The following is a 24939-nucleotide window of genomic DNA, read 5'->3' on the forward strand; positions in this document are numbered from 1 at the left end:
TGGAAATTCGTTACAATTGAAACAATGTAGCAAGAAAACAAGAAAACTGCACTTACCTAAATGTATCATCTCGTGACGTCCGTTCTGATTTTTTTAGGCAAACTGGTAACCCAGACAGCTAGCAAGCTAGCTAAACAAGCCCTATAATTTATATTCCGTTATGTAGCTACACAAATTATTTCAAACGTTGCTCAAGCGACCTTTAAATTTCACTTCATTGCCTTTAATGATTTTAACAGCAATATTCCATCAGATTATGCAAGATACGACTCATTTTCAAATGATATCCTTTTTCAAATTTGAGCTTCACCATTAGTGCGTGTCGGTAAATCCAAGTTTGAAAATCCCAACTAGAGTCGAGTCTTTCTAAATCTACACTAGAGCAGGCAGGAGGTCTAACGGTATGTGCCACCCAGATGATGCGACATAAATGTATATACACTTATACATGCAGATACCTTCAGACGTTACTTTATGTACATAATTTACAAGATAGGAGTCACACGGCCATCTGTGTACAAGGTGTAACTGCACGCGCTTGCTGGCTTCTCCATTCCTCTCGACAACCCGCGAGGAGGCTTTGATGTGCGCACGCGAGCGCTGCTGAAATGGGCCATAAGAGGGCGGCATTCAACTCGCCTGCATTCTGTTGTGGCCTCTCCCATTTGAATTAAATATTGCATTACACAGTAGTAAGCCCCATTTCATTGTTGTCTTGCAAATACGGTTATGTAAATGATCTGCTCTACATTACATTTGAGTTCTTCTTCTTACATTTAGATTGGGCATGCTAGACATGTCTGTAATTGCACGTAACAAAAATATATGACTTGTCATTTGTGAAATTGATGTTTAGCCGTCATTTCCCCATTTCTTATGCATCGGCTCAAATTCAAGGACGGGGTTTAGCATATAATTTTCATAATGCCCAAAAAGCATACAGATGGAATAATGGTCACATTCCACAAAACATGACAAAGAAAGAGATCTCAGTGAAAGGGGGCCATTTTCTTCCCATTCCGCAGACCCCTGTTAAGGCACTCACACAAGTACAGAATGAACTGAATAACCCCGTCTTTTGGCGCCCCCTAATGGGTTTAAACAGATGACTGCTGTCTGTCCACAGTGCATGACACTGCTTCATATTCTTCATGGAGCATGCAGATGGGGGCATTATGCATGACTTCCCACAGATCTGGGGCTGCATGTAACAAGACTGAGGAGAGGTGCTGATCTAGGATCAGCTTCGATTTTAAGATAATGGACAGGAGGGAACCAAGGGCTGCACTGTATGTCTCAAGAGCATCAGTGCTGACCTGTGGTCAGTTTTGCCTTTTATATCACAATGTCTTCTGTACATTGAGTTGACATCAGCTTTTTCAATCGTTCACATTGTCATTACATCAACCCGTAAAGAAGATTGCAGTAATCAGATGACCAAATACATACTTAACATGCAGTCATTCTCCACAAAGGATAGCCTATAAAATTCACTCAAAACATTATTTGGTCCTAGATGGTTTGCGCTCTTGCGAACTCCATTGCACATTGTCAAGCCATGACAATCATTGACATAAGAATTGGCATGATAGCACATACAGACTGGCCCTCAGGCTGAACCACACCTCACACAGAGATTTATATATTTAAAAAAAAAAATAGTGTAAGTCACAAAAATGAATAGTAGAATTCTATAGTTCACTTGGTCTCACAGCACTTATTCCTGGAACAAAACATTCTGCGAAGTTTGTTTCGAGTGTATTGAAAATGTAACAAGTGGTGTATATTTAATCAAATTCAGAGAACAAAATACGCAAGATACCTATCAAATTGAAAAAAAAAATCATAATAATACAATATCCAAATCAACAACAGTGAATAGTGAATAGTGAACAATGAATAGTGTTGTTATCCAACAGTACAATCATGTTTTAGGCACTGAAGTCCACTCTAGTGTGAAATCAAACCATGAATATAGCCTACGAGGTGTAAAAATAAGTATCTATAAGATTCTAGACTAGGTCTATTCCAAGTTAAATACACAAGATTGGAACATTTTGACAGAATGTATTTGAGTAAACTGCTGTGCAGCAATCACTGTTCTCTTTCAGAAAATGTTGGCTGGTCCTTTGCATGGGGTGATGGCTGGTCCTTTGCATGGGGTGTTGGCTGGTCCTTTGCATGAGGTGTTGGCTGGTCCTTTGCATGGGGTGTTGGCTGGTCCTTTGCATGGGGTGATGGCTGGTCCTTTGCATGGGGTGATGGCTGGTCCTTTGCATGGGGTGATGGCTGGTCCTTTGCATGGGGTGTTGGCTGGTCCTTTGCATGGGGTGTTGGCTGGTCCTTTGCATGGGGTGTTGGCTGGTCCTTTGCATGAGGTGTTGGCTGGTCCTTTGCATGGGGTGTTGGCTGGTCCTTTGCATGGGGTGATGGCTGGTCCTTTGCATGGGGTGATGGCTGGTCCTTTGCATGGGGTGATGGCTGGTCCTTTGCATGGGGTGATGGCTGGTCCTTTGCATGGGGTGTTGGCTGGTCCTTTGCATGGGGTGATGGCTGGTCCTTTGCATGGGGTGTTGGCTGGTCCTTTGCATGGGGTGATGGCTGGTCCTTTGCATGGGGTGATGGCTGGTCCTTTGCATGGGGTGTTGGCTGGTCCTTTGCATGAGGTGTTGGCTGGTCCTTTGCATGGGGTGTTGGCTGGTCCTTTGCATGGGGTGATGGCTGGTCCTTTGCATGGGGTGATGGCTGGTCCTTTGCATGGGGTGATGGCTGGTCCTTTGCATGAGGTGTTGGCTGGTCCTTTGCATGGGGTGATGGCTGGTCCTTTGCATGGGGTGATGGCTGGTCCTTTGCATGGGGTGTTGGCTGGTCCTTTGCATGGGGTGTTGGCTGGTCCTTTGCATGGGGTGATGTACGTTTCCTTTAACAATCAGTCTTTAAGATAGATGACACAGAAACCTTGGTATAAAACTATTTAGTAATTAAATGCAATTGCAGACAGAGTTTCACACACAGAATACCTCAATATTCTATAGTAAAGATCTGTGTGGCGAAACAAGAGACAACACTCTTTATACAACCTACCGTCAATCATATCTTAACATTGTTGCATTGGATTAGATACAAAGTATCTAAAATTAGAAAAACATGTATAGACTGTGGTTTCTCACTCTACTATCTCGGCCTTGAGGCTGTGTGACTGTCAGCAGGTGCAGACAATTCTCAGCCAGAGAACTAAAGCAGTACATCTCCATTTACCCAGTACTTTTCCATCACTGAGCATTGCAAGCATACAAAGGTCATCACATATATACAGTAATCATGGCATTGGTGTAGCCCCACATCTGACCCCAGGGTAACCCTCACATAAAAGGTGGTTATTAGCACTTGGTCCCAGATCTGTTTGTGCTTCTGGCAACTCCATTCCACCTTGTCAAGCCAAATGTTTGACATGACAACGAGTTGGCATGATGGAACAAACAGACTGGCACTCAGGCTAGCACAACTAGATTGAAATCTACAATTTAATATATTAAACTATGCATACAAAATATATATTAATGCATTTTAATTTATCATAACATACAATATCCTTCCTAGAACAGCCAGCAATAATATGTTGCTAGTGAATCCTAATTGTATTCTGTTTGCGATTTCCGTTCATATAGGCAGCATTATCTGCCCTCTTCCTGTGCATTTGCAGGGTTTTACAGACATTACTTCTTTAATATTTTCTTTTTTTCTATCCAGCATACATTTTTCCCTTATCTGTGCATCAAACATTTGGTCTCTGAAATATCCATGTCCTCCTACGTGGTCATTCCCAGGAACATCGAGCCTCAAACACTTAAATCAATTCCTAGTTCAAATGTCAAGTCCAAACAGTTGCTTCAACAAGTTAGCATATCAACCATCAGGCCAGCTTGCTACCAGCATTGTGACAGTGAGTCAGTCCACTAAAGAGAAGATGTACTTTGCAGCACGTGTTACTTGACAAAAATAACAAAAAGTGAAGGGAAAAAAAAGTATTGTAAGAGTCTTTACCTCCCTGTAGTTACATGATATTGTAACAGAGCATCATTTATCCAACTGTAGTCGTGCAATACCAATACCATACTCAAGTCTCATTAATCCTTAAAACCAGAGCCCTTCGTTCTCAAAAGGTGCTAGTCCTTAGAACCAGAGGCCTTCGTTCTCAAAAGGTGCTAGTCCTTAGAACCAGAGGCCTTCGTTCTCAAAAGGTGCTAGTCCTTAGAACCAGAGGCCTTCGTTCTCAAAAGGTGCTAGTCCTTAGAACCAGAGGCCTTCGTTCTCAAAAGGTTCTAGTCCTTAGAAACAGGTTGCGTTCCAACTCTCCAACCCTTCTCCCAAAGTGTGCACTTGTCTTGCACACTCCCAGTATTTAAAAGCATTGGATCCATGTAGGGCATAAGCATCATCTGAGAAGAGTGGAGGAAGGGAGGGATACAAGCAGAGTGTGTTTAACCCTCTGAAGGGGAACGGAGGGGGACACAGCCATCCATTTCCAGAGACTCAGGCCAGCCTTCGTACTTGTTACTGTTCTTACTGTTCTTCATACGCTGGGGGGGGGGGGGGGGGGTGAGAGAGAGAGACACAGGCAGAGAGAGAGGGCATGAACATTAGGCTTTACAGAACAAACACACTGACAGAGCCATAGATATAACACAGAGTTACGAGCAGAGCTATGAGGAGAACAGTGAGTGTACAGATACGTCATCACGCGTAATCACAGAGGTCACGTATCCTTATCTCATGCACACGTAGATGTACAAGCACATCCAATTATAAACGCAGCAACTACGCTGGATAGCCATTTTGCTTGGCGCTCTTGCGTTGTTCGTACGGTATAAATTATATATAGTTTAGGCTTTAAGTAAAGGTAGTCTACCTGTTCGAATGGACTCTTGTTCTCGATGCCCTTGGCTCCTACAAACACCCAGCTGTCTCTGAAGGTGAGCTCCCTCACTGCTGTGCTACCCAGCTCCTCAAACAGACGACGAGCCTCGTCATTTAATCTGCCGCGGGTGTTAGGAGAGGGAGACAGACAGTTGCAGTAAAGTAGGCCAGCTAGATGAATGTCCATTTTGAGTTTGGGAAGCCCTGCCATACAGTACAACATACCACTTTTGTATAGTTTAACACCAAACATAATTTTCACTTAGTAATGTTTACAATTGTAAGAATAGACTGGTAGATTTACCAGTTGTCAATATGTTCAATTTGGTTTTGTTAAGCATTTTGCAAGATTGTGGTGACTGTAAAACAACCCCTTTAGTGCTGTGTGTGTGAGTCATGTGCCATGAAGCGTAATATTATAACCACACAGCGCTGAAAGCCTTGCACAGGACTGGGGCTCACTTAGTAATGTCCATGCTAGACTCTTACTTTGTGGCAGGATCGTCAAAGGAAGCTACAAACACAAGTGTTCCCTCATGTAAAGGTAGGAGATACTTCAACAGGTCAGTAACATCTGAGAATGGAAGACAGAAGGGTAGGATGAAGCCTATTAAAGTACCTGTATTTAACTGAACAATATGTAGAGGGGCGTTAAGCCACTTTTAACCTCTTGTACAGTGAAAATATTGAAGATAATGATGTATAAAATAAACTCATTTAAATATTACGAACATGCACCAAATGACACCAGGACATCAGTATAAAGGTGTTTAATCCTCTTACCTCCTGCCCACATATCAAATGATTTTGTGTCCAAGAGCTCTCCAGATACCCCTGATGAGCAGAAACATGAATTCATTTAAAGTTAGCAATCTGTGCAACAGTCAAGTCAAAATCACAACTGCACAAATTAACTTGAAACATAACTTTGAACAATTTGTCAGAGATTATTCTAATTACCATTTACTAAAGCAATGTTTAGTCCTCTACCAACATTGTTGTTGACACTGCTGACAAGGCTGAGGGAGAGAAAAGGAAAGGTTGGAGGAACCGTAAGTACCAACACTAGGAACACAAGCATTTGGCTACACCCGCAATAACATCTGCTAAATATGTGTATGTGAACAATAAAATGTGATAATTTACTGGTTAGATTTAAGATGATCATAAACCCATTGTAGGCAGTAGATGAAAGATGAGATTAGAGCTACTAAACTTTCAGGAAACTAACCCCTGAAGAGTTAATCTATACATTGTTACACTCCGACAATGAAGGAGCAACCATAGGTAGACAGAAAGACGCTACAGACAAAACCACTCCTTCGGTCATTTTTGGCAAGATGGCCCAAACAGATCTGGGATCAGGCTAATGAAGGAAAGCAAAATAAGACAAATACTTGCATTCAGCTCTTCAGACAAACTTCAGGGTTAAGATGATATGATGGCAGAAAGAGTTCATGAGAAATAAAAGGAAACGGAGACAAGCTGGAGAGAGTGAGATGGTTGGCGGTGACATTGATACATTGGTGTAAGAAGTGTAATTGCCCCGATGATGTACAACAATTCTCACATCTTATCCTCCAGGCAGATTTTGGGCCCAATGACGTTGGCGGCTCCAGAGACGATGCGGAAAGCCAGATGTTTCTGAGGACAGGGAGCCGACAGACCACACTTGTACCTGTGTGGTTTAGGCTCTGGAAGAGGAGAGGACACACAAATTAGCACATTAGAATGAAAGCGTACCCAAACTGGGAATATGGTGCTCAACTGAGGGACATAGATTAGCACTGTCCCACTGACATTGAAATGTTTAGGTACCAAAAGGATTACTTTTTGTGATTGCCACTGTAAATAATGGTCTTAACTTCTCACATACCAGCTGTTGGCTCCTCGTTTGTCCCTGTTGAAAATATAGATATGAGTTAATGTTGATCTATCCTGTTTTCTCCTATCACAGCCATTCAAACTAACTGTTTTAGTCTCCATTGGCCGCTGTGAAATCCCTGAGCAGTTTCCTTCCTCTCCGGCAACTGAATTAGGAAGAAGGCCTGTAACTCTGTAGTGAGAGGGTGTACTGATACCCAATCCAAGAGGGTAATTCATAACCTCACCACTCTCAGAGATATTCAACGTCTGCTTTTTAAAAATTATAAATAAATCTACCAGTAGGTGCCCTTCTTTGAGAGGCATTGGATAACCTCCCTAGTCTTTGTGGTTGAATCTGTATTTGAAATTCACTACTCGACTGAGGAACTTCACAGGTAATTGTGTGTGTGGGATACAGAGATAAGATAGTTATTCAAAAATTCATGAAACTTAAGCACATTTGTACTCCTGAACGTATTTAGCCTTGCCATAACAAAGGGGTTAAATACTTGACTCAAAACATCTGTTTTCTATTTGTAATTAATTTATAAAAATGGCAAATGACAACTCCACTTTGATATTATGGGGTATTGTGTGTAGACCAGTGACAAAAATAATCTACATTTACTCAATTTTAAACTCAGGCTGTAACATCAAAATGTGGAAAAAAATCAAGGGGTGTGAATACTGACGGCGTGTGGTGGTGATAACATTGTATTCCAAATCAGATCAAATGTTAGTCACATGTGCCGAATACAACAGGACCTTACAGTGAAATGCTTACTTACAAGCCCTTAACCATTGCATTGTGACGTCCCTGGTAATTCCCAGCCCTAGCCTATTAAAAACTGTCAGAAGTAGGCATTGGTCTGAAGCCGAAAAAGGGAAATTCACATGAGCGCCACAATGCCTACTCCACCAAGTTTTTTTAAGCACACAGCTACTGTAGTAGGTTAAAGCTATTTTTAGTCTATTGTACTTCAAACAATGTCTATGCAGGTTGCTACGGATTCAAACCTTCTCAAACAGCCTAATTCATACTCTTCAGTGTCCTGCTATTAAAATAGTGTACACACACACAATTATCTTTCAAAACATTAGAAACTTATTCCTAATATTGAGTTGCACTCCCTTTTGCCCTCAGAACAGGCTCAATTTGTTGTGGCATGAACTCTACAAGGTGTTGAAAGCAGTACACATGATGCTGGCACATGTTGACTCCAATGCTTCCCACACTTGTGGCAAGTTTTCTGGTAGTGCATCTCTACACCGAATATCTCGTTCCATCTCATCCCACAGACGCTCAATTGGATTGATGTTCGTGGAACCATTCCTGAACAATCCTAGCCTTGTGGCAAGGGGCATTATCCTGCTGAAAAATCCATTTGCAGATGGATATACTGCTGCCATGAAGGGATGCACCTGATTGGCAATGAATTCAAAAAATACCCTACACAATCATCACCAGCCTACAACGTTGACACTTGGCATGATGGATGCATGTACTAATGTGGTTCTCTCCATACCCTAGTGCTCTCATAAGCATGAAACAGCAGGAACTGAGATTCATCAGATAAGGCAAAAGGTCAGGCAAGCAATAATGTAGGCTTTGTTTAACCTTGGGGTTTCCAACCTTGGTGCACCCATCCCCCCGGCTATTGTGTTTAAAACTTGGGTTGAGGCTTTGTGGAAGAATGTGGGATCGCTAGATTGTCAACTAGGGCTGACCTCAACCAACTGACCAGTTGTTTGGTTGATAGGCTGTCGGTCGACCAAGATTTTTTGTAAAGCAGTCGCAAATATATTTATTTTTCTTAAGGCACGAGAGACCTGTCTGATTTGCGCCTGTCTCAGTGGACTAATCCACTGAGGCCGCAGGGAGGCCATGGTCCAAGAAAAAGGTGAGTGTTGCATGGATGCACGTCTCTTTCGCCTGAAATGATGTACCCAAAACTAACTGCCTGTAGCAAGGATATGCATATTCTTGGTACCATTTGAAAGGAAACCCTTGGAAGTTTGTGGAAATGTGAAAGGAATGTAGGAGAACGCATTAGATCTGGTAAAACAAAGAAAAAGCCAAACTTTTTTTGTACCATCACCTTTGAAATTCAAGAGAAAGGCCATAATGTATTATTCCAGCCCAGGTGCAATATAGATTTTGGCCACTAAATGGCAGCAGTGTATGTGCAATGTTTTAGACTGATCCAATGAACCATTGCATTTCTGTTCAAAATGTACCAAGACTGGACAAATGTGCCTAATTTGATTATTAATTATTAAACTCTCAAACAATAGCATTGTGTTATTTCACTGTAATAGCAACTGCCAATATCAGATGTCTACATCCTGGGAAATGGTCTTGTTAATTACAACCTTACGCTAATCGCATTAGCCTACTATAGCGCAACTGTCCTGCAGGGGACCCACCGATCCTGAATTAGTTTTAAGGTCCTTGTTCTGTTGCATTTACCACAGGTGGACACCAATCAAGTTGTAGAAACACCACCAATACGTTCAATGGAAACAGGATGCACCCAAACTCAATTTAAGTCATGTAAATAAGGTATGTTTTTTTTGTACATTCAAACATAAAAAAAAAAAAAAAAAAAAAAATGTTTTTGCTTTGTCATTACGGGGTAGTGTGTAGATTGATGAGAAAAATATATAATGTTATCAATTTTAGAATAAGGCTGTAACGTAAAGGCACTCTATTGTGGGGGCTAGACGTCAGACAGTAAGGTTGTCATCGTCTTACCACTGAAGAAGTGTTTGACCACCAAGTTGCTGTCCCCTCCAAGTATGGAGCTGGCTAACACCCAGGTGAGGCCCACCAATAGCAGCACAGCAACAGCTCGCAGAGGCCCTGGCACACAGACACATTCCATTAGAATAGGCTCTTCCTCAGCAACAATACATGACATTCATTAGATACAACTAAAAAGACAGCTGGACACACTCTCACAGACAAGACACACTCCTACCTGCCAATCTCATGATTTATTTTCTTCAGAAGCTAAGGCAGACAGACCGGCAAGTAGTGCTACAGAAAACAATGAGAATAATATGTTAGAAAGAACATGGGCTTTTCTGGTAATTTCGTGTCAGTTTCATTGAAGCAACAATGTTTGAAAACATTAAAAGGATACTTTTGAGCAAATTACAGGAATCTCTATCAATGATACAATTAAGCAAGCAAGCAAGATAGTTATTTCGAGATGCATTCGACAAGACAAAGGCAAAAAGTGGAAATGCGCCCACTGCAATGAGAGCAAAAAGGAAACACCCACTGTTATTTATTCCAAGGCAAACTCATCTAGATTTCCTTCGTGAAAATTCACCTTTCCTGGCAAGACAAACTTGGACACTGAAATATGATTTGGGAGGCTTAGTTCAGCGTCTGTAGTGTTTGCATCGTTCCAGTTACGACAAGCACGGAGAAATTATCTTAATTTCTTCAAGCGTGCGATCTTGCAGATTAGTTTTGAGCGTTTCGTTTTCTGTGACGTCAGCCTGGAGTCTGCGCGCATGCGTCTTTCCACTGTTATGCCGCGTTCAAATCAACTCGGAACTCGGAAAAATACGAATTCAAATCACAAAGTCAGTGATTTTCAGGTCGGAACGTCTGAGCTCCAGAAAGAGACAGGAGTAACCGAGTTAGATTTTTTTTCCCGAGTTCCTAGTTTTGAACACTCCGAAGTCGGAAGTCCGCGATTTCCGAGATCCCAGTTGTTTCGAACGCGGCATTACTCCCATGTGTATACAATACATACAGTAAATCATTGGTTACTCATTAAGGTGTCTCCACGCGTCATACATTTTGTTCATGTTATGATGGGGGGGATATCACCACCCAATTAATTACATAAACTATACTACGGAGGCATGAAAAGATTACAAAATGATATAGTAAACTGATTTATGAACAGCTCGAGCTCTAATGTGGCAATATTATTCCATAGAATTGGGAATTAGAATACCAGTAATTATTAGTAATTTAATAATACAATAATGTTATAATAGGACCTCTATCGATTCTTCTCTCTGTATCGTGGGCACGAGCAGATGCGCGTTAACGGCATTAGTCGGATTCCGTTAAGATGGCCGCCTCCAGTGCAGTGATATCAATGTCCAAAATCATTCAACCCATTTGGGGTGGACGGTTGGCAACGACAGCAAAAGTAAGACCGAGTTTTATGATTCACAGTTATGATGGCAAATAAACTACATACAACATGATTGAGAGAAATTGTGTTTCTGGAATAGAATACAAGGTCATTTCTGGTTAGCATTAGCAAGAAGCGCATGTCACTGTCAGTGATAACCAATATCCCTCCCTTTGCTACTTTCTCATTTGACATGCATACGGTATACTGTATTGTTGCTTATCTCTAGAAAGACCCAAAGGGACTCACCGACCACGTGAACCACAAGTTGAGTTATCTAACGCCCTGTCCTGTTCTTCTGTTTCCTAAGGTATTTGGAGCCACAGTGAGCAGTCGCAGAGAGAAGTCAACAGTAGTGAGTGCCCATCTTGGAAACTGCATCAGATAGGCTATCTGTGGTGGTTTGAGTAGGCCTACTGAAGCTAGCTAGATCTTGTGAATGTGCAGAGATTACAGTTACATGGAAACCAACCCGATGTGGAATTGCGTTGAATTCTACTTCAGGCAGAAATTAGGGTTAAATAAAAGCCAGACCGTTAAATACAGTTAAATGTTAACTCCTTTTAGGGTGGTCCTTTTGCAGGTAGGAATGTGAGACAATATTGTAATGAAACAGCAGGGAGCAGGTCTCGAACCCTCGACCTTCTAGCCCGAGGTCCGGCGCGCTATCGACTGTTCCGAAAAGCACGCTCGTGCGGCAGGGTCGATTTCCTCGCTTATAAACCCAGGGTTGTCACAATATAGTCACAGGAAAGTATAATTAAATCAACGTTTCAAAGCTCTGGTAGTGTGTTCAGATTTCTATCACCTCATGCATGTGCACAATATGAAAATACATGCACACCACTCATGCTTACTTGTTGAACTCCTGTAAGTGTTTACATGGTTCTGCACATGCTTAAGATAATAGAAATGTGAACACACTACCAGCACTTTGATAAGGTGATTTAATTATACTTTCCTGTGGATATATTGTCTCACATTCCTACCGCCAAAAGGACCAACTACACAGACAACTGTTAAAATATAATTTCATTTAATATTCAGGCTTGTAGAGCTTGTGTGAGGAAATTTTCCAAGCCAATGTATGGCATTAATCTAACTATGAACCAGACCAATCACAGTCTGATTGTCAGGCAGAGGTCACAGTAGCTAGCTGTCTGGCAGAGTGTGCAGAGATCAGGGTAGCTAGGCCTCTTACTTAAACAATAAGGCAGTTGTTATGCGCAACGAGGAATGTCTGGACACAGCCCTTAGCCGTGGTATATTGACCATATACCACAAACCCCCCGAGATGCCTTAATGCTAATATAAACTGGTTGGCAATGTAATTATAGCATTAAAAATACAGTTTTTTTCATACCCGTGGTATACCACGACTGTTAGCCAATCAGCATTCAGGGCTCGAACCAACCAGTTTATAATGTGCATTTTAGGCACATGGTGAGTTGCCTAGTACTGTCAGAAATCACAAGGCTTGCTTGCTGTCAAGTATGTCTATTTGAGGCATGGTACTGGTGATGTAGCTAGCCTACCCAGGTATCTTACTGTGAGCAGCACAAGATTCACACTGCCACTCTGTCAGATTTAAACATTTCAGATGGAGCTCTAGACACTTCTGCTTGGTATTTATTATTGTTTGGTTGATTTGGTGTGACAAAATTGGCTAGCTAACTAACTCTGTTGTCACCTTTAGGCTGAGCATTTGTAACCTGATCCAAGACTACCCTCTCCCCTCTAGGGAGACGGGATCATTAATGAGCTAGCAATCTGAGGTGTAGGGCAACTGTTTGTTTTCTGGTGCTTTGCTAATCTCTCACTCTATTGTTCTGCTTTTCCGGACGTTTCTACAACTAATAGGGACAAATCATTGTAAGTACCGCGTTGCATTGCATCACCGTTCATCACATTCCCACGTTACACATCACACACAACACGCCTTATTCACACCATTGGAACACAACCATAGTTTGATTTGCTTTCGGTGCAGCCTGGTAACTCTGACAGAAAAGTGTGCAAGGATAACAAAAAAATGTGTGCATTTCAGCCCCCTCCTGCGAAGTATGGTGGCAGACACACTGTAACTCTGATACCTGGAGATGGTATTGGACCAGAACTGCTCAATCACGTAAAGGAGCTCTTCAGGTCAGTCAAATATGCTTTATAACAGTCTATAACGTGTTTATAAGCTGTTATTCGCACCTCATCAACATCTTATAAACACACAGCCACTAATATGTGCCTGGGAGCTCTTACGGTCTGCTTATTGTATTATAACTGGTCATAGCATTCATGGCTTATAAACACTTATAACAGTTAATTAATTTAACAGTTTATTTAACAGATGCTTCAGGATTTGATCTACTTGCCCAGAGTCAGATGAAGTAATGGATACATTTCTTTTGTCTCTGCATCCAGTGTGAAGGAAGTTAGAGGTTGTTTCGCTTGACAATGCTAACTGGCTTTAGCGCAATGACTTGAAGTCTGTTATCTACTAGCAACTTCCTTCAAACTGCACGCAGATAATTTTTATTTTTTATCCATGAGTTCATCTGACTCTGGCGAACAAAACTGAACAAAACTCTAAACGCAACATGCAACAATTTCAAAGATTTCACTGAGTTACAGTTCATCTAAAGAAATCAGTTAATTGAAATGAGGTTCATGAGGCCCTGATCTATGGATTTCACACGACTGGGAATACAGAAATGCATCTGTTGGTCAAAGATACCTTTTTTTTTAATGTAGGGGCTTGGATCACAAAACCGTTCAATATCTGGTGCGAAGTTGCTTGATGTTGGCGGGAACTGAAACACGTTGTCGTATATGTAGATCCATAGCATCCCAAACATGCTCAGTGGGTGACATGTCTGGTGAGTAGGCAGGCCATGGAAGAACTGGGAATTGTGTACAGATCCTTGCATCATGGGGCTGTGCATTGTCATGCTGAAACATGACGTCATAACGGCGGATGAATGGGCACGTCAGTTGGCCTCGATAAAATGCAATTGTGTTTGTTGTACGTAGCTTATGCCTGCCCATACCATAACCCCACCTCCACCATGGGGTACTCTGTTCACAACATTTACATCAGCAAACCGCTTGCCCACACGACACCAGACACGCTGTTTTCTATCTGCCTGGTACAGTTGACAACGGGGTTCAGCTGTGAAGAGCACACTTCTCCAGCATGCCAGTGGCTATTGAAGTTGAGCATTTTCCCACTGAAGTCGGCTACGACACAGACCTACAGTCAGGTCAACACCCTGGTGAGGACAACGAGCACACAGATGAGCTTCCCTGAGACGGTTTCTGACAGTTTGTGCAGAAATTTGGTTGTGCAAACCCACAGTTTCATCAGTTGTCCGGGTGGCTGGTCTCAGACAATCCCACAGGTGAAGAAGCCAGATATGGAGGTACTGGGTTACACGTGGTCTGCGGTTGTGAGGCAGGTTGGATGTACTGACAAATTCTCTAAAACAACGTTGATGGCTTATGGTAGAGAAATGAACGTTCAATTCTCTGTTAACAGTTCTGGTGGACATTCTTGCGGTCAGCATGACAATAGCACGCTCCCTCAACTTGAGACATCTGTGACATTGTGGTGTGACAAAACTGCACATTTTAGTGTGGCCTTTTATTGTCCCTAGCACAAGGTGCACCTGTGTAATGATCATGCTGTTTTAATTAGTTTCTTGATATGCCAGACCTGTAAATTGGATGGATTTTTTGGTCAAATGAGAAATGCTCACTAACAGGGATGTAAACAACATTTGAGAGAAATAATCTTGTTGTGCATATGGAAAACGTCTGGGATCTTTTATTTCAGCTCATGAAACATCTGACCAACACTTTACATGTTGCGTTTATATTTTTGTTCAGTGTAGATAAAGGGCTTCATTGCCCAAATCCTGAAGTATCCCTTTAAATGTGTGGGAATAGTAGTGAGTGGCTACCTTGTTCCAAGTTCATAACAGGATATTCACAGTTTATAGACATCAATATGTCTCATGCCCATTGGTGTATAGTACAACCAATGAGTTGAGGTAGAATGACTGAGTCGTTGGGTTGTCCTTCCCATATTGTGGTAATGTGCTCTATAGGTTCAGCTGTGTACCTGTGGACTTTGAGGTCGTGAATGTCAGCTCAGCTACCGAGGATGACATCAACAACGCCATCACAGCCATCCGCCGTAACGGAGTGGCCCTCAAAGGTAGGAGAAACTGTAGAATCCATGTGACGGCCTTGGAAGCTCTAACCCTGGCAATGTGACTGGTGAACTCATGGGCACATTTGCAATGGGGCGGCAGGGTAGCTTAGTGGTTAGAGAGTTGGACTAGTAACCGCAAGCTGACAAGGTACAAATCTGTCATTCTGCCCCTGAACAGGGGGGAAAATAAAAATAAGAATTTGTTCTTAACTGACTTGCCTAGTTAAATAAAGGTAAAAAAAGTCTGCCAGTCCACCCATCATGCACTTGAATGGGGAGGCACTTTCTATGGGAGAAGTACTGAAGAGATTTTGTACTCAAATTGTAGGCAGCTTCTAGTTATTTAATCCTATTGTCCATTAACTGCAGCTGTGTCAGTCACTGATAAGTTGTGTGTCTGTATTCTATAGCATGGTTTCCCAAACTCGGTCCTGCCCACCCCCCTGGGTGGTTTTTGCTCTAGCACTACACAGGTGATTTCAAATAAGCAAAGTTTGACGAGTTGGTAATTTGAATCAGCTGTGTAGTGCTAGGGCAAAAAAACAAAATGTGCACCCAAGCGGGGCCCCAGGACTTGTTTGGGAAACACTGTCCTATAGAATACCTATAAAACAGTCAACATGCTTGTGTTTTTGTTTGTGTGTTTGTAGGTAACATTGAGACCCTCCACACCCTGCCTGCTTCCCACAAGTCCAGAAACAATCTCCTCCGGTAAGTAAAGGTTTCTATCGTTTATTTAAAAAAGACAGAGGACCTCTTCCTTGAGTGCTCTGTTGCTGCTAACGGGGCACCGATCTCTATCCCAAATGGTCTTCTGTGGCTTTCTCTGTCCAGCCCTGTCAGCTTACACTGTCTCCCCCATCTCTCTGTCTTGTCAGCTTACACTGTCTCCCCCATCTCTCTGTCCAGCCCTGTCAGCTTACACTGTCTCCTCCACCTCTCTGTCCAGCCCTGTCAGCTTACACTGTCTCCTCCATCTCTCTGTCCAGCCCTGTCAGCTTACACTGTCTCCTCCATCTCTCTGTCCAGCCCTGTCAGCTTACACTGTCTCCTCCATCTCTCTGTCCAGCCCTGTCATTTTACTTTGTCTTCTCCATATCTCTGTCCAGCCCTGTCAGCTTACACTGTCTCTTCCATCTCTCTGTCCAGCCCTGTCAGCTTACACTGTCTCCTCCATCTCTCTGTCCAGCCCTGTCAGCTTACACTGTCTCCCCCATCTCTCTGTCCTGTCAACTTACACTGTCTCCTCCATATCTCTGTCCAGCCCTGTCAGCTTACACTGTCTCCTCCATCTCTCTGTCCAGCCCTGTCAGTTTACACTGTCTCCCCCATCTCTCTGTCCAGCCCTGTCAGCTTATACTGTCTCCCCCATCTCTCTGTCCAACCCTGTCAGCTTACACTGACTCCCCCATCTCTCTGTCCAGCCCTGTCAGCTTACACTGACTCCCACATATCTCTGTCCAGCCCTGTCAGCTTACACTGTCTCCTCCATCTCTCTGTCCAGCCCTGTCAGCTTACACTGTCTCCTCCATCTCTCTGTCCAGCCCTGTCAGCTTACACTGACTCCCCCATCTCTCTGTCCAGCCCTGTCAGCTTACACTGACTCCCCCATCTCTCTGTCCAGCCCTGTCAGCTTACACTGTCTCCTCCATCTCTCTGTCCAGCCCTGTCAGCTTACACTGTCTCCTCCATCTCTCTGTCAGCTTACACTGTCTCCTCCACCTCTCTGTCCAGCCCTGTCAGCTTACAGTGTCTCCTCCACCTCTCTGTCCAGCCTTGTCAGCTTACACTGTCTCCTCCATCTCTCTGTCAGCTTACACTGTCTCCTCCATCTCTCTGTCCAGCCCTGTCAGCTTACTGTCTCCTCCATCTCGCTGTCCAGCCCTGTCAGCTTACACTGTCTCCTCCACCTCTCTGTCCAGCCCTGTCAGCTTACACTGTCTCCCCCATCTCTCTGTCAGCTTACACTGTCTCCTCCACCTCTGTGTCCAGCCCTGTCAGCTTACAGTGTCTCCTCCACCTCTCTGTCCAGCCCTGTCAGCTTACACTGTCTCCTCCATCTCTCTGTCAGCTTACACTTTCTCCTCCACCTCTCTGTCCAGCCCTGTCAGCTTACACTGTCTCCTCCATCTCTCTGTCCAGCCCTGTCAGCTTACACTGTCTCCTCCATCTCTCTGTCCAGCCCTGTCATTTTACTTTGTCTTCTCCATATCTCTGTCCAGCCCTGTCAGCTTACACTGTCTCCTCCATCTCTCTGTCCAGCCCTGTCAGCTTACACTGTCTCCCCCATCTCTCTGTCCAGCCCTGTCAGCTTACACTGTCTCCTCCATCTCTCTGTCCAGCCCTGTCAGCTTACACTGTCTCCTCCATCTCTCTGTCCAGCCCTGTCAGCTTACACTGTCTCCCCGATCTCTGTCTCTCTGTCCCACAGCACCAGTCTGGACCTGTATGCCAACGTCATGCACTGTAAATCCCTCCCTGGAGTTCAGACTCGCCACAACAACATTGACATCATGATCATCAGGGAGAACACTGAGGGAGAGTACAGCAGTCTGGAGCATGAGGTTAGATGCACACAGGCACACGCACAGGCAGACACGCAATTTTACTCCCTCAACGCATCCCTTTGTGTTTTTCCATTTCCACTCTTTGCTGTAAATAACCTGCGTTCACATCCCTCTCTCCTTCCCTTTGTGCTGTAGAGTGTATCAGGGGTGGTGGAGTGTCTCAAGATCATCACCCGGACTAACTCCCTGAGAATTGCTGAGTATGCCTTTAAATTGGCCCGGGAGAAAGGTCGCAAGAGGGTCACTGCAGTTCACAAGGCCAACATCATGTAAGTCAGTCAGTCAGTCAGGGACGGCAGGTCATTTAGTCCGGGACGGCAGGTCATTTAGTCAAGGACGGCAGGTCATTTAGTCAAGGACGGCAGGTCATTTAGTCAAGGACGGCAGGTCATTTAGTCAGGGACGGCAGGTCATTTAGTCAGGGACGGCAGGTCATTTAGTCAGGGACGGCAGGTCATTTAGTCAGGGACGGCAGGTCATTTAGTCAGGGACGGCAGGTCAGGTCAGTCAGTCAGTGAGGTGTCTATTCCACTAGATGTGTGTTATAATGACTCACACTCTGAGTACTTTGGGGCTACGGTCCAATTCTCTACCCTTTTCCCCAAAGTGTGCATTCGTTCACGCCACCTCATAGATTTTTAAAGGAAACATTTGTGTAACAAATATGGCCCCGCCCCCTAGCCCATGCGTACACTATTCCAATGCTTTGAAAAGCATGAGGTGTAGTGAACAAGTTAAGTGCACACTTCCAGAAGAAGGGTACAGTCAGAATGCAACCAATGTACAGTACCAGTCAAGTTTGGACACACCTACTTATTCAAGGGTTTTTCTTTATTTTTACTATTTTCTACATTGTAGAATAACAGTGAAGCCCTCAACTATGAAATAACACATATGTTATCATGTAGTAACCAAAAAGGTGTTCAACAAATCTAAATATATTTGAGATTCTTCAAATAACCATTATTTGCCTTGATGGCAGCTTTGCACACTCTTGGCATTCTCTCATCCAGCTTCATGAGGAATGCTTTTCCAACAGAGTTCCCACATATGCTGAGCACTTTTCCTTTAGTCTGCGGTCCAACTCATCCTAAACCATCTCAATTGGGTTGAGGTCGGGTGATTGTGGAGGTCAGGTCATCTGATGCAACACTCCATCCCTCTCCTTCTTGGTCAAATAGCCCGTACAGAGCTTGGAGGTGTGTTTTGGGTCATTGTCAAAAACAAATGATATTCCCACTAAGTGCAAACCAGATGGGATGGCGTATCGCTGCAGAATGCTGTGGTAGCCATGCTGGTTAAGTGTGCCTTGAATTCTAAATAAATCACTGACAGTGTCACCAGCAAAGCACCCCCACACCATCACATCTCCTCCATGCTTCACGTGGGAACCATACATGCAGAGATCATCCATTCACCTCTGCTTCTTACACAGACACGGCGGTTGGAACCAAAAAGCTCAAATTTGGATTCATCAGACCAAAGGACAGATTTCCGCCGGTCTAATGTTCATTGCTCGTGTTTCTTGGCCCAACCAAGTTTCTTCTTGTTATTGGTGTCCTTTAGTAGTGGTTTCTTTGCAGCAATTCAACCATGAAGGGCTGATTCACGTAGTCTCCTCTGAACAGTTGATGTTGATGTGTCTGTTACTTGAACTTTGTGAACCATTTATTTGGGCTGAAATTTGAGGTCCTCATGGGAGCCAGTTTCATCATAGCGCTTGATGGTTTTTGCGACTGCACTTGAAGAAACTTTCAAAGTTCTTGACATTTTCCGAATTGACTGACCTTCATGTTTAAAGTAATGAAGGACTGTTGTTTCTCTTTGTTTATTTGAGCTTTTCTTGCCATAATAATAGCGAAAATAAAGAAAATCCCTTGAATTAGTTGGTGTGTCCAAACTTTTGGCAGGTACTGTATATATTTTTATTTGCCCATACCTCCCTTGAAGGACAAGGTTTTTTTTTGCTACTTTTACTTGGTACTTTTAAAAAAAAATTACACAGTAGTTACATAGCAAGATATAGTTTTCATATACATTACATTTGGATAGATAGTACTCAGACCTATCTGGTATACATTACATATATTACAACCAAGGTGTTGTTGAACATCCTGTTTTCTCACCTTTACAGGAAGCTGGGAGATGGTCTGTTCCTGCAGTGCTGTCGAGAGGTGGCTGCTGGATACCCTGACATTGCCTTCGATGCCATGATAGTCGACAACACCACCATGCAGGTATGAAAATCAATGCTCTCTTTATGATAGAGGTACACCAGTAAGTTTTAGCCTGGTCTCCTATCGGTTTGCGCTGACTCACCAACTCCTGCAGTCTTTGATATTGCCATGAGTTGTTACTAATGCTTATTTGTGTTGTTAACCTATCCCTCTCTCATCTCCTAGCTAGTGTCTAAGCCCCAGCAGTTTGACGTTATGGTGATGCCCAACCTGTATGGTAATGTGGTTAGCAATGTGTGTGCTGGCCTGGTGGGAGGACCAGGGCTGGTGCCAGGGGCCAACTATGGCCGTGACTATGCTGTCTTCGAAACGGTCAGTCCAGTGAGCACCTGTAGTGTCCACAACTCTGATAATATAATATTATGCTTCCACAGTGGTTTATTGAGATGCCCCAACAACAGACAATGTTTCGATCCCAATCGATGAATTCTTATTTGAATGTAATATTTCATTTTTTATTTATAAATTAGCAAAAATTTATAAAAAACTGTTTTTATTTTGTTAATATGGGGTATTTTGTGTAGATTGATGAGGGGGATAAAAAAACAAAACAATTTAATCAATTTTAAAATAAGGCTGTAACTTAACAAAATGTGGAAAATGTAAAGTGGTCTGAATACTTTGCGAATCCACTGTATATCATTGATCTCGCAATATGCTCTTTCTCTATATGTCTCTCAGGCCACCAGGAACACAGGGAAGAGTATTGCTGACAGGAACATTGCTAACCCCACTGCCATGCTACTGGCCAGCTGCATGATGCTAGATCACCTCAAGTGAGTTCACCTTGCATAGTCTAATGAAGGTGATGTTTCTAAACCATGACGATGTGTATGTACAGTATAATCTGAATTGCGGTCGACTTGTTGGGCAGAACAAAGGGTATGAAAGTCATTGTCCTTTTGTGTGTCTCAGGCTCCACGATTATGCCACTATGATCAGGAATGCAGTCCTTACGACCATGAACGAGACTCAGGTAAGTCAAGTCCTCTCACCTCACTGCACACTTGTCACTATGCGCAATACACTGACCTGCTCAGTACTCTCACCTGACCTGCCCAGTACTCTCACCTGACCTGCCCAGTACTCTCACCTGACCTGCTCAGTACTCTCACCTGACCTGCTCAGTACTCTCACCTGACCTGCCCAGTACTCTCACCTGACCTGCCCAGTACTCTCACCTGACCTGCCCAGTACTCTCACCTGACCTGCCCAGTACTCTCACCTGACCTGCCCAGTACTCTCACCTGACCTGCCCAGTACTCTCACCTGACCTGCCCAGTACTCTCACCTGACCTGCCCAGTACTCTCACCTGACCTGCCCAGTACTCTCACCTGACTGCCTGCTCACCTCCTGAGAGACCGGTCTGGCCAGTTATCAACAGAGCACAGGCCAATAAAGAGCGTTTTCTTTTCAAATTATGTTAATATAGCTTGGCATTTCTCAAATTCATCTTTGACACTCTCTAGTCCAACCTGTAATCAAATGTATGCTTCTCTATAGAGTATCTTCTAGTGTTCAAAATGTTGCTAATGTACCTACTGATTTATTACCCGTGTAGAATGCCTCTTTGAGGTGTCTGCAGAGAGGAGCTACAGGAGGATGGCCATTTTAATGAGCCCTATAGCTCCTCCCACCAGCATCCTCTAGTTAGGTGTGATGGATAGTCATTTTGAGACCTGTACAGGGGAGAGTGATGTTGCAGAATATTCTGAAAGAAATGTGTAGAACAACAATTGTGTTATTTCTGTTGTCAACATTGTGAAATATTTAACCTCTGAATGTTGACCGAAGCAGACAATGTGATTGGTATCACAGTATTTACTATTCTCTTGCAGTTGCACACAGCTGACATCGGGGGGCAGGGCACCACCTCTGAGGTGGTTCAGGCGATCATGAGAAACATCCAGAGCAAGGGGCCTCTCACCAGCGAGCTCTGAACACGCATTTCGACCACACACATCAAGTCAATGCTGTTGGATAACATACAAATCCTTGGTGTGTCTCGTATATTTGACCAACTGTGTGCCGTATGAGAGAGTGGGCGTGTGTTTGTGCATGTTTATTTCCATAGTAATGCGCCTCCGTTGAGCGGTTCAGTCTTGCCTGTAAACACACACACACACACACCATGCACACACACGCACACACACCATGCACACACACACCATGCGCACACACACACACACACACACACACCACACACCATGCACACACACACACCATGCACACACACCACACACCATGCACACACACACACACACCACGCACACACACACACACCATGCACACACACACACACACCTCTTTCAGATGAATTCATCACTTTACATTTGTACAGTTCAGTCATTTAGCAGACACTCTTATCCAGAGCAACTTATAGTCGTGAGTGGATACATTTTCATACTCGTCCCCTGTGGGACTCAAACCCAAAACCCTGGTGTTGCAAGTGTTATGCTCTACCAGCTGAGCCACACGGGACCATGTTATCTTCCCCTCTGCATGCCTTTCATTCATTCATTCATGTCTGTGTATTTCAATGTTATTTCAATTTAACACCATTCTGTCTTTCCATAACCATTCCCTGGCTGTTTCAAGCACATTTAACATTTGAGCATAAACAAAGGAAGTAGGAGGCTCAAACTGCATCTGTAATAACATGCTGTAGTGAAGTAGTAACAGCTAGGATCTGTCTCTTGGATTTAACTGCAGCACTTTATAGCTACTCTCTGCTAGGTTCATCCTACATCCCAGGACATGATGGCCTAGACAGCAAAACCTCCAGCTCCACTTAAATGTATTATATGTAGATGTGTTTGTGTGATTTATATTTGAGCGACTGTTTCTTGTATATCGGTTCAGTGCAGAATTTTGAGACTTGAAACGGTTATACTGTCCACCTATTTTCCTAATTGCAATGTATTGTACAGTAGAAAAGAAAATGTGGTTATGTTTCTTACGGTACTGAAATGTTGCTGAAATATTATAGACTGTTTTATGTTCTTCTCGCAGTCCAGCGCTTAGCTTTACGTCTACAGGTAGCCTGGCGGGTAGAAGCGCTGATTCAGAGGGGTTGGGTTAAATTTTCAGTTGAATGCATTCAGTTATTCAGTTGAATGCATTCAGTTGCACAACTGATAAGGTATCCCTCTTGCTCTGTCTCAAATCAAAGTTTGTTTGTCACGTGGCCGAATCCAACAGGTGTAGTAGACCTTACAGTGAAATCCTTACTTACAAGCTCTAACCAATAGTGCAAAAAAGGTGTTAGGTGAACAATAGGTAAGTAAAGAAATAAACCAACAGTAAAAAGACAGGCTATATACAGTAGCGAGGCTACATACAGACACCGCTTAGTCAGGCTGATTATTAAGGTAGTATGTACATGTAGATATGGTTAAAGTGACTGAAGATAGCCCGGTTAGCCAATGTGCGGGAGCACTGGTTGGTCGGGCCAATTAGGTAGTATGTACATGAATGTATAGTTAAAGTGACTATGCATATAAGATAAACAGTAGCAGCAGCGTAAAAAGAGGGTTTACCTGTGACTATCAGATGTATCTTTCCCACAGATATCAAAGTCTTATGATTTACCAATTGCCTTTTGTGATTTTGAAATCAATTTAAGTACGCTTTAATTTGCCTTAAAGCTGCAATATGTAACTTTTTGGGCGACCTGACCAAATTCACGTAGAAATGTTATAAATCTAATTCTCGTTGAAAGCAAGTCTAAAAGCGGTAGATCTGTTCTATTTCTGTGCTTCCAGTTCTTAAGTTTTGTTTTTGCGTCTTATACTTTTGGTTTTGTACACCAGCTGAAAATACAATATTTTTGTTTATGGAAAATATATTTCACAGCGGTTTAGATGGTACAATGATTCTCTATACTATACTAATTAGATGAACTATTAGAATTTTAGCAACCTGGAAATGGCGGAGAGATTTCTGCGTAGTGCATCTAAGGTTTTTGTTATACTGGTCTATAACTTCTCATCTTTGTCTGTTACAGACTGTGTCTTTATATGAACAACTCAGAACTGTACCCTGAAATATAATATGTTATACTCTGTTATTTATATATATATATATACACATACATACTCTGTATTTTACTTGATCCAGTGGGTGGGAAAATCATAATTGTAAAGCAGAGGTGCATATATCTCTGTATTGTTTTAAAAAACAACCTTTGTGTTTGTGCCACAAATACCTACATTGAGTGTACAAACCATATTGAGTTTTATCCCCAGAATGTCTTAAATTTGTGAGGGCATGGACTCCACAAGTTTTCAATTGTTCCACAGGTCTGCTGGCCCTTGTTGATTCTAATGCTTCCCACAGTTATTTCAAGTTGGCTGGACATCCTTTGGGTAGTGGACCACTCTTGATACACATGGGGAAACTGTTGAGCATGAAAAACCCAGCAGCGTTACAGTTCTTGACACACTCAACCAGTGTGCCTGGCACCTACTACCATACCATGTTCACCGGTATTTACAATTTTTGTCTTTCCCATTCACTCTCAATGGCCCCCATACACAATCTTTGTCTCAAGGTTTACAAATCCTTCTTTAACCGGTCTTATCCCCTTAATATTCAACGATTGGAGTGGATTTAACAGGTGACATCAGTAAGGGATCATAGACTGACCAGGTGAAGGCTATGTCATTGAAAGAGCTGGTGTTCTTAATGTTTTGTACACTGGGTATTTACTGTCTCATAACTTAGTGGTTGAAATTTAGAGTAAACAGAGCACATTAACCTGCTAAATGAAATGGGATTTATTTTGGTTTCATATACTATAGCTGTGGCTGGATTAATGAAATTAGCATTTTTATTGATAAAATAAAAATGTATATCTAAGCCTACTTGTGTTACTTTGTTTTCAAGGAAAAGTCAGGACCTACAACATTGCGCAGCAGTTGGTAATAAATCAATTTCAGTGCAATACAAGTTGTAACAAAGGAACGATCTCGACATC

At 42.9% G+C, this 24939-nt stretch overlaps 3 protein-coding genes across 10 annotated transcripts in view; 1 reads left to right on the forward strand and 2 right to left on the reverse strand.

Annotated features, from left to right (window-relative positions):
• Positions 1-617, reverse strand: part of LOC110532715 (uncharacterized) — an 88349-nt gene extending 87732 nt beyond the window's left edge. For 4 of the 5 annotated variants that reach the window (XR_016483412.1, XR_016483413.1, XM_090185293.1 and 1 more), the window contains exon 1: positions 57-617. The gene's annotated coding sequence lies outside the window, so the exon portion shown is untranslated. The remainder of the gene's footprint in view (positions 1-56) is intronic. The other variant, XM_090185295.1, reaches the window with a different exon arrangement.
• A 2342-nt stretch (positions 618-2959) lies between these two features.
• Positions 2960-10345, reverse strand: LOC110532718 (protein FAM3A). 4 transcript variants are annotated; one of them, XR_016483415.1, is made up of 10 exons: positions 10122-10345; positions 9765-9823; positions 9539-9646; positions 6794-6817; positions 6488-6611; positions 5878-5936; positions 5701-5751; positions 5407-5491; positions 4910-5121; positions 2960-4580 (listed from the first exon to the last, which is right to left on the reverse strand). XR_016483415.1 is itself a non-coding variant. In XM_021616820.3 (10 exons), exons 2-10 carry the CDS (start codon positions 9775-9777, stop codon positions 4482-4484), a joined length of 690 nt encoding a protein of 229 aa, XP_021472495.1. In that variant the 5' UTR covers positions 9778-9823; positions 10071-10345; the 3' UTR covers positions 2960-4481. The 4 variants fall into 4 exon arrangements, 2 of the variants coding, with proteins under 2 accessions (XP_021472495.1, XP_021472496.1); XR_016483414.1 differs by having other exon boundaries at positions 10071-10323; XM_021616820.3 differs by having other exon boundaries at positions 4910-5036; positions 10071-10345.
• A 229-nt stretch (positions 10346-10574) lies between these two features.
• LOC110532716 (isocitrate dehydrogenase [NAD] subunit gamma, mitochondrial) lies at positions 10575-24821 on the forward strand. Its single transcript, XM_036988770.2, has 13 exons — positions 10575-10961; positions 11257-11301; positions 12807-12818; positions 12994-13091; positions 15050-15159; positions 15807-15867; positions 17588-17720; positions 17859-17992; positions 19858-19960; positions 20126-20272; positions 20642-20736; positions 20876-20936; positions 21800-24821. The coding sequence occupies exons 1-13, from the start codon at positions 10881-10883 to the stop codon at positions 21899-21901; spliced, it is 1182 nt and encodes a 393-aa protein (XP_036844665.1). The 5' UTR covers positions 10575-10880; the 3' UTR covers positions 21902-24821.
• Positions 24822-24939: the final 118 nt, after the last annotated feature.

The sequence above is a fragment of the Oncorhynchus mykiss genome, chromosome 9 (genome assembly GCF_057628025.1).
Source record: "Oncorhynchus mykiss isolate SJ-2025 chromosome 9, ASM5762802v1, whole genome shotgun sequence".
In the NCBI taxonomy this organism is placed as follows: domain Eukaryota; kingdom Metazoa; phylum Chordata; class Actinopteri; order Salmoniformes; family Salmonidae; genus Oncorhynchus; species Oncorhynchus mykiss.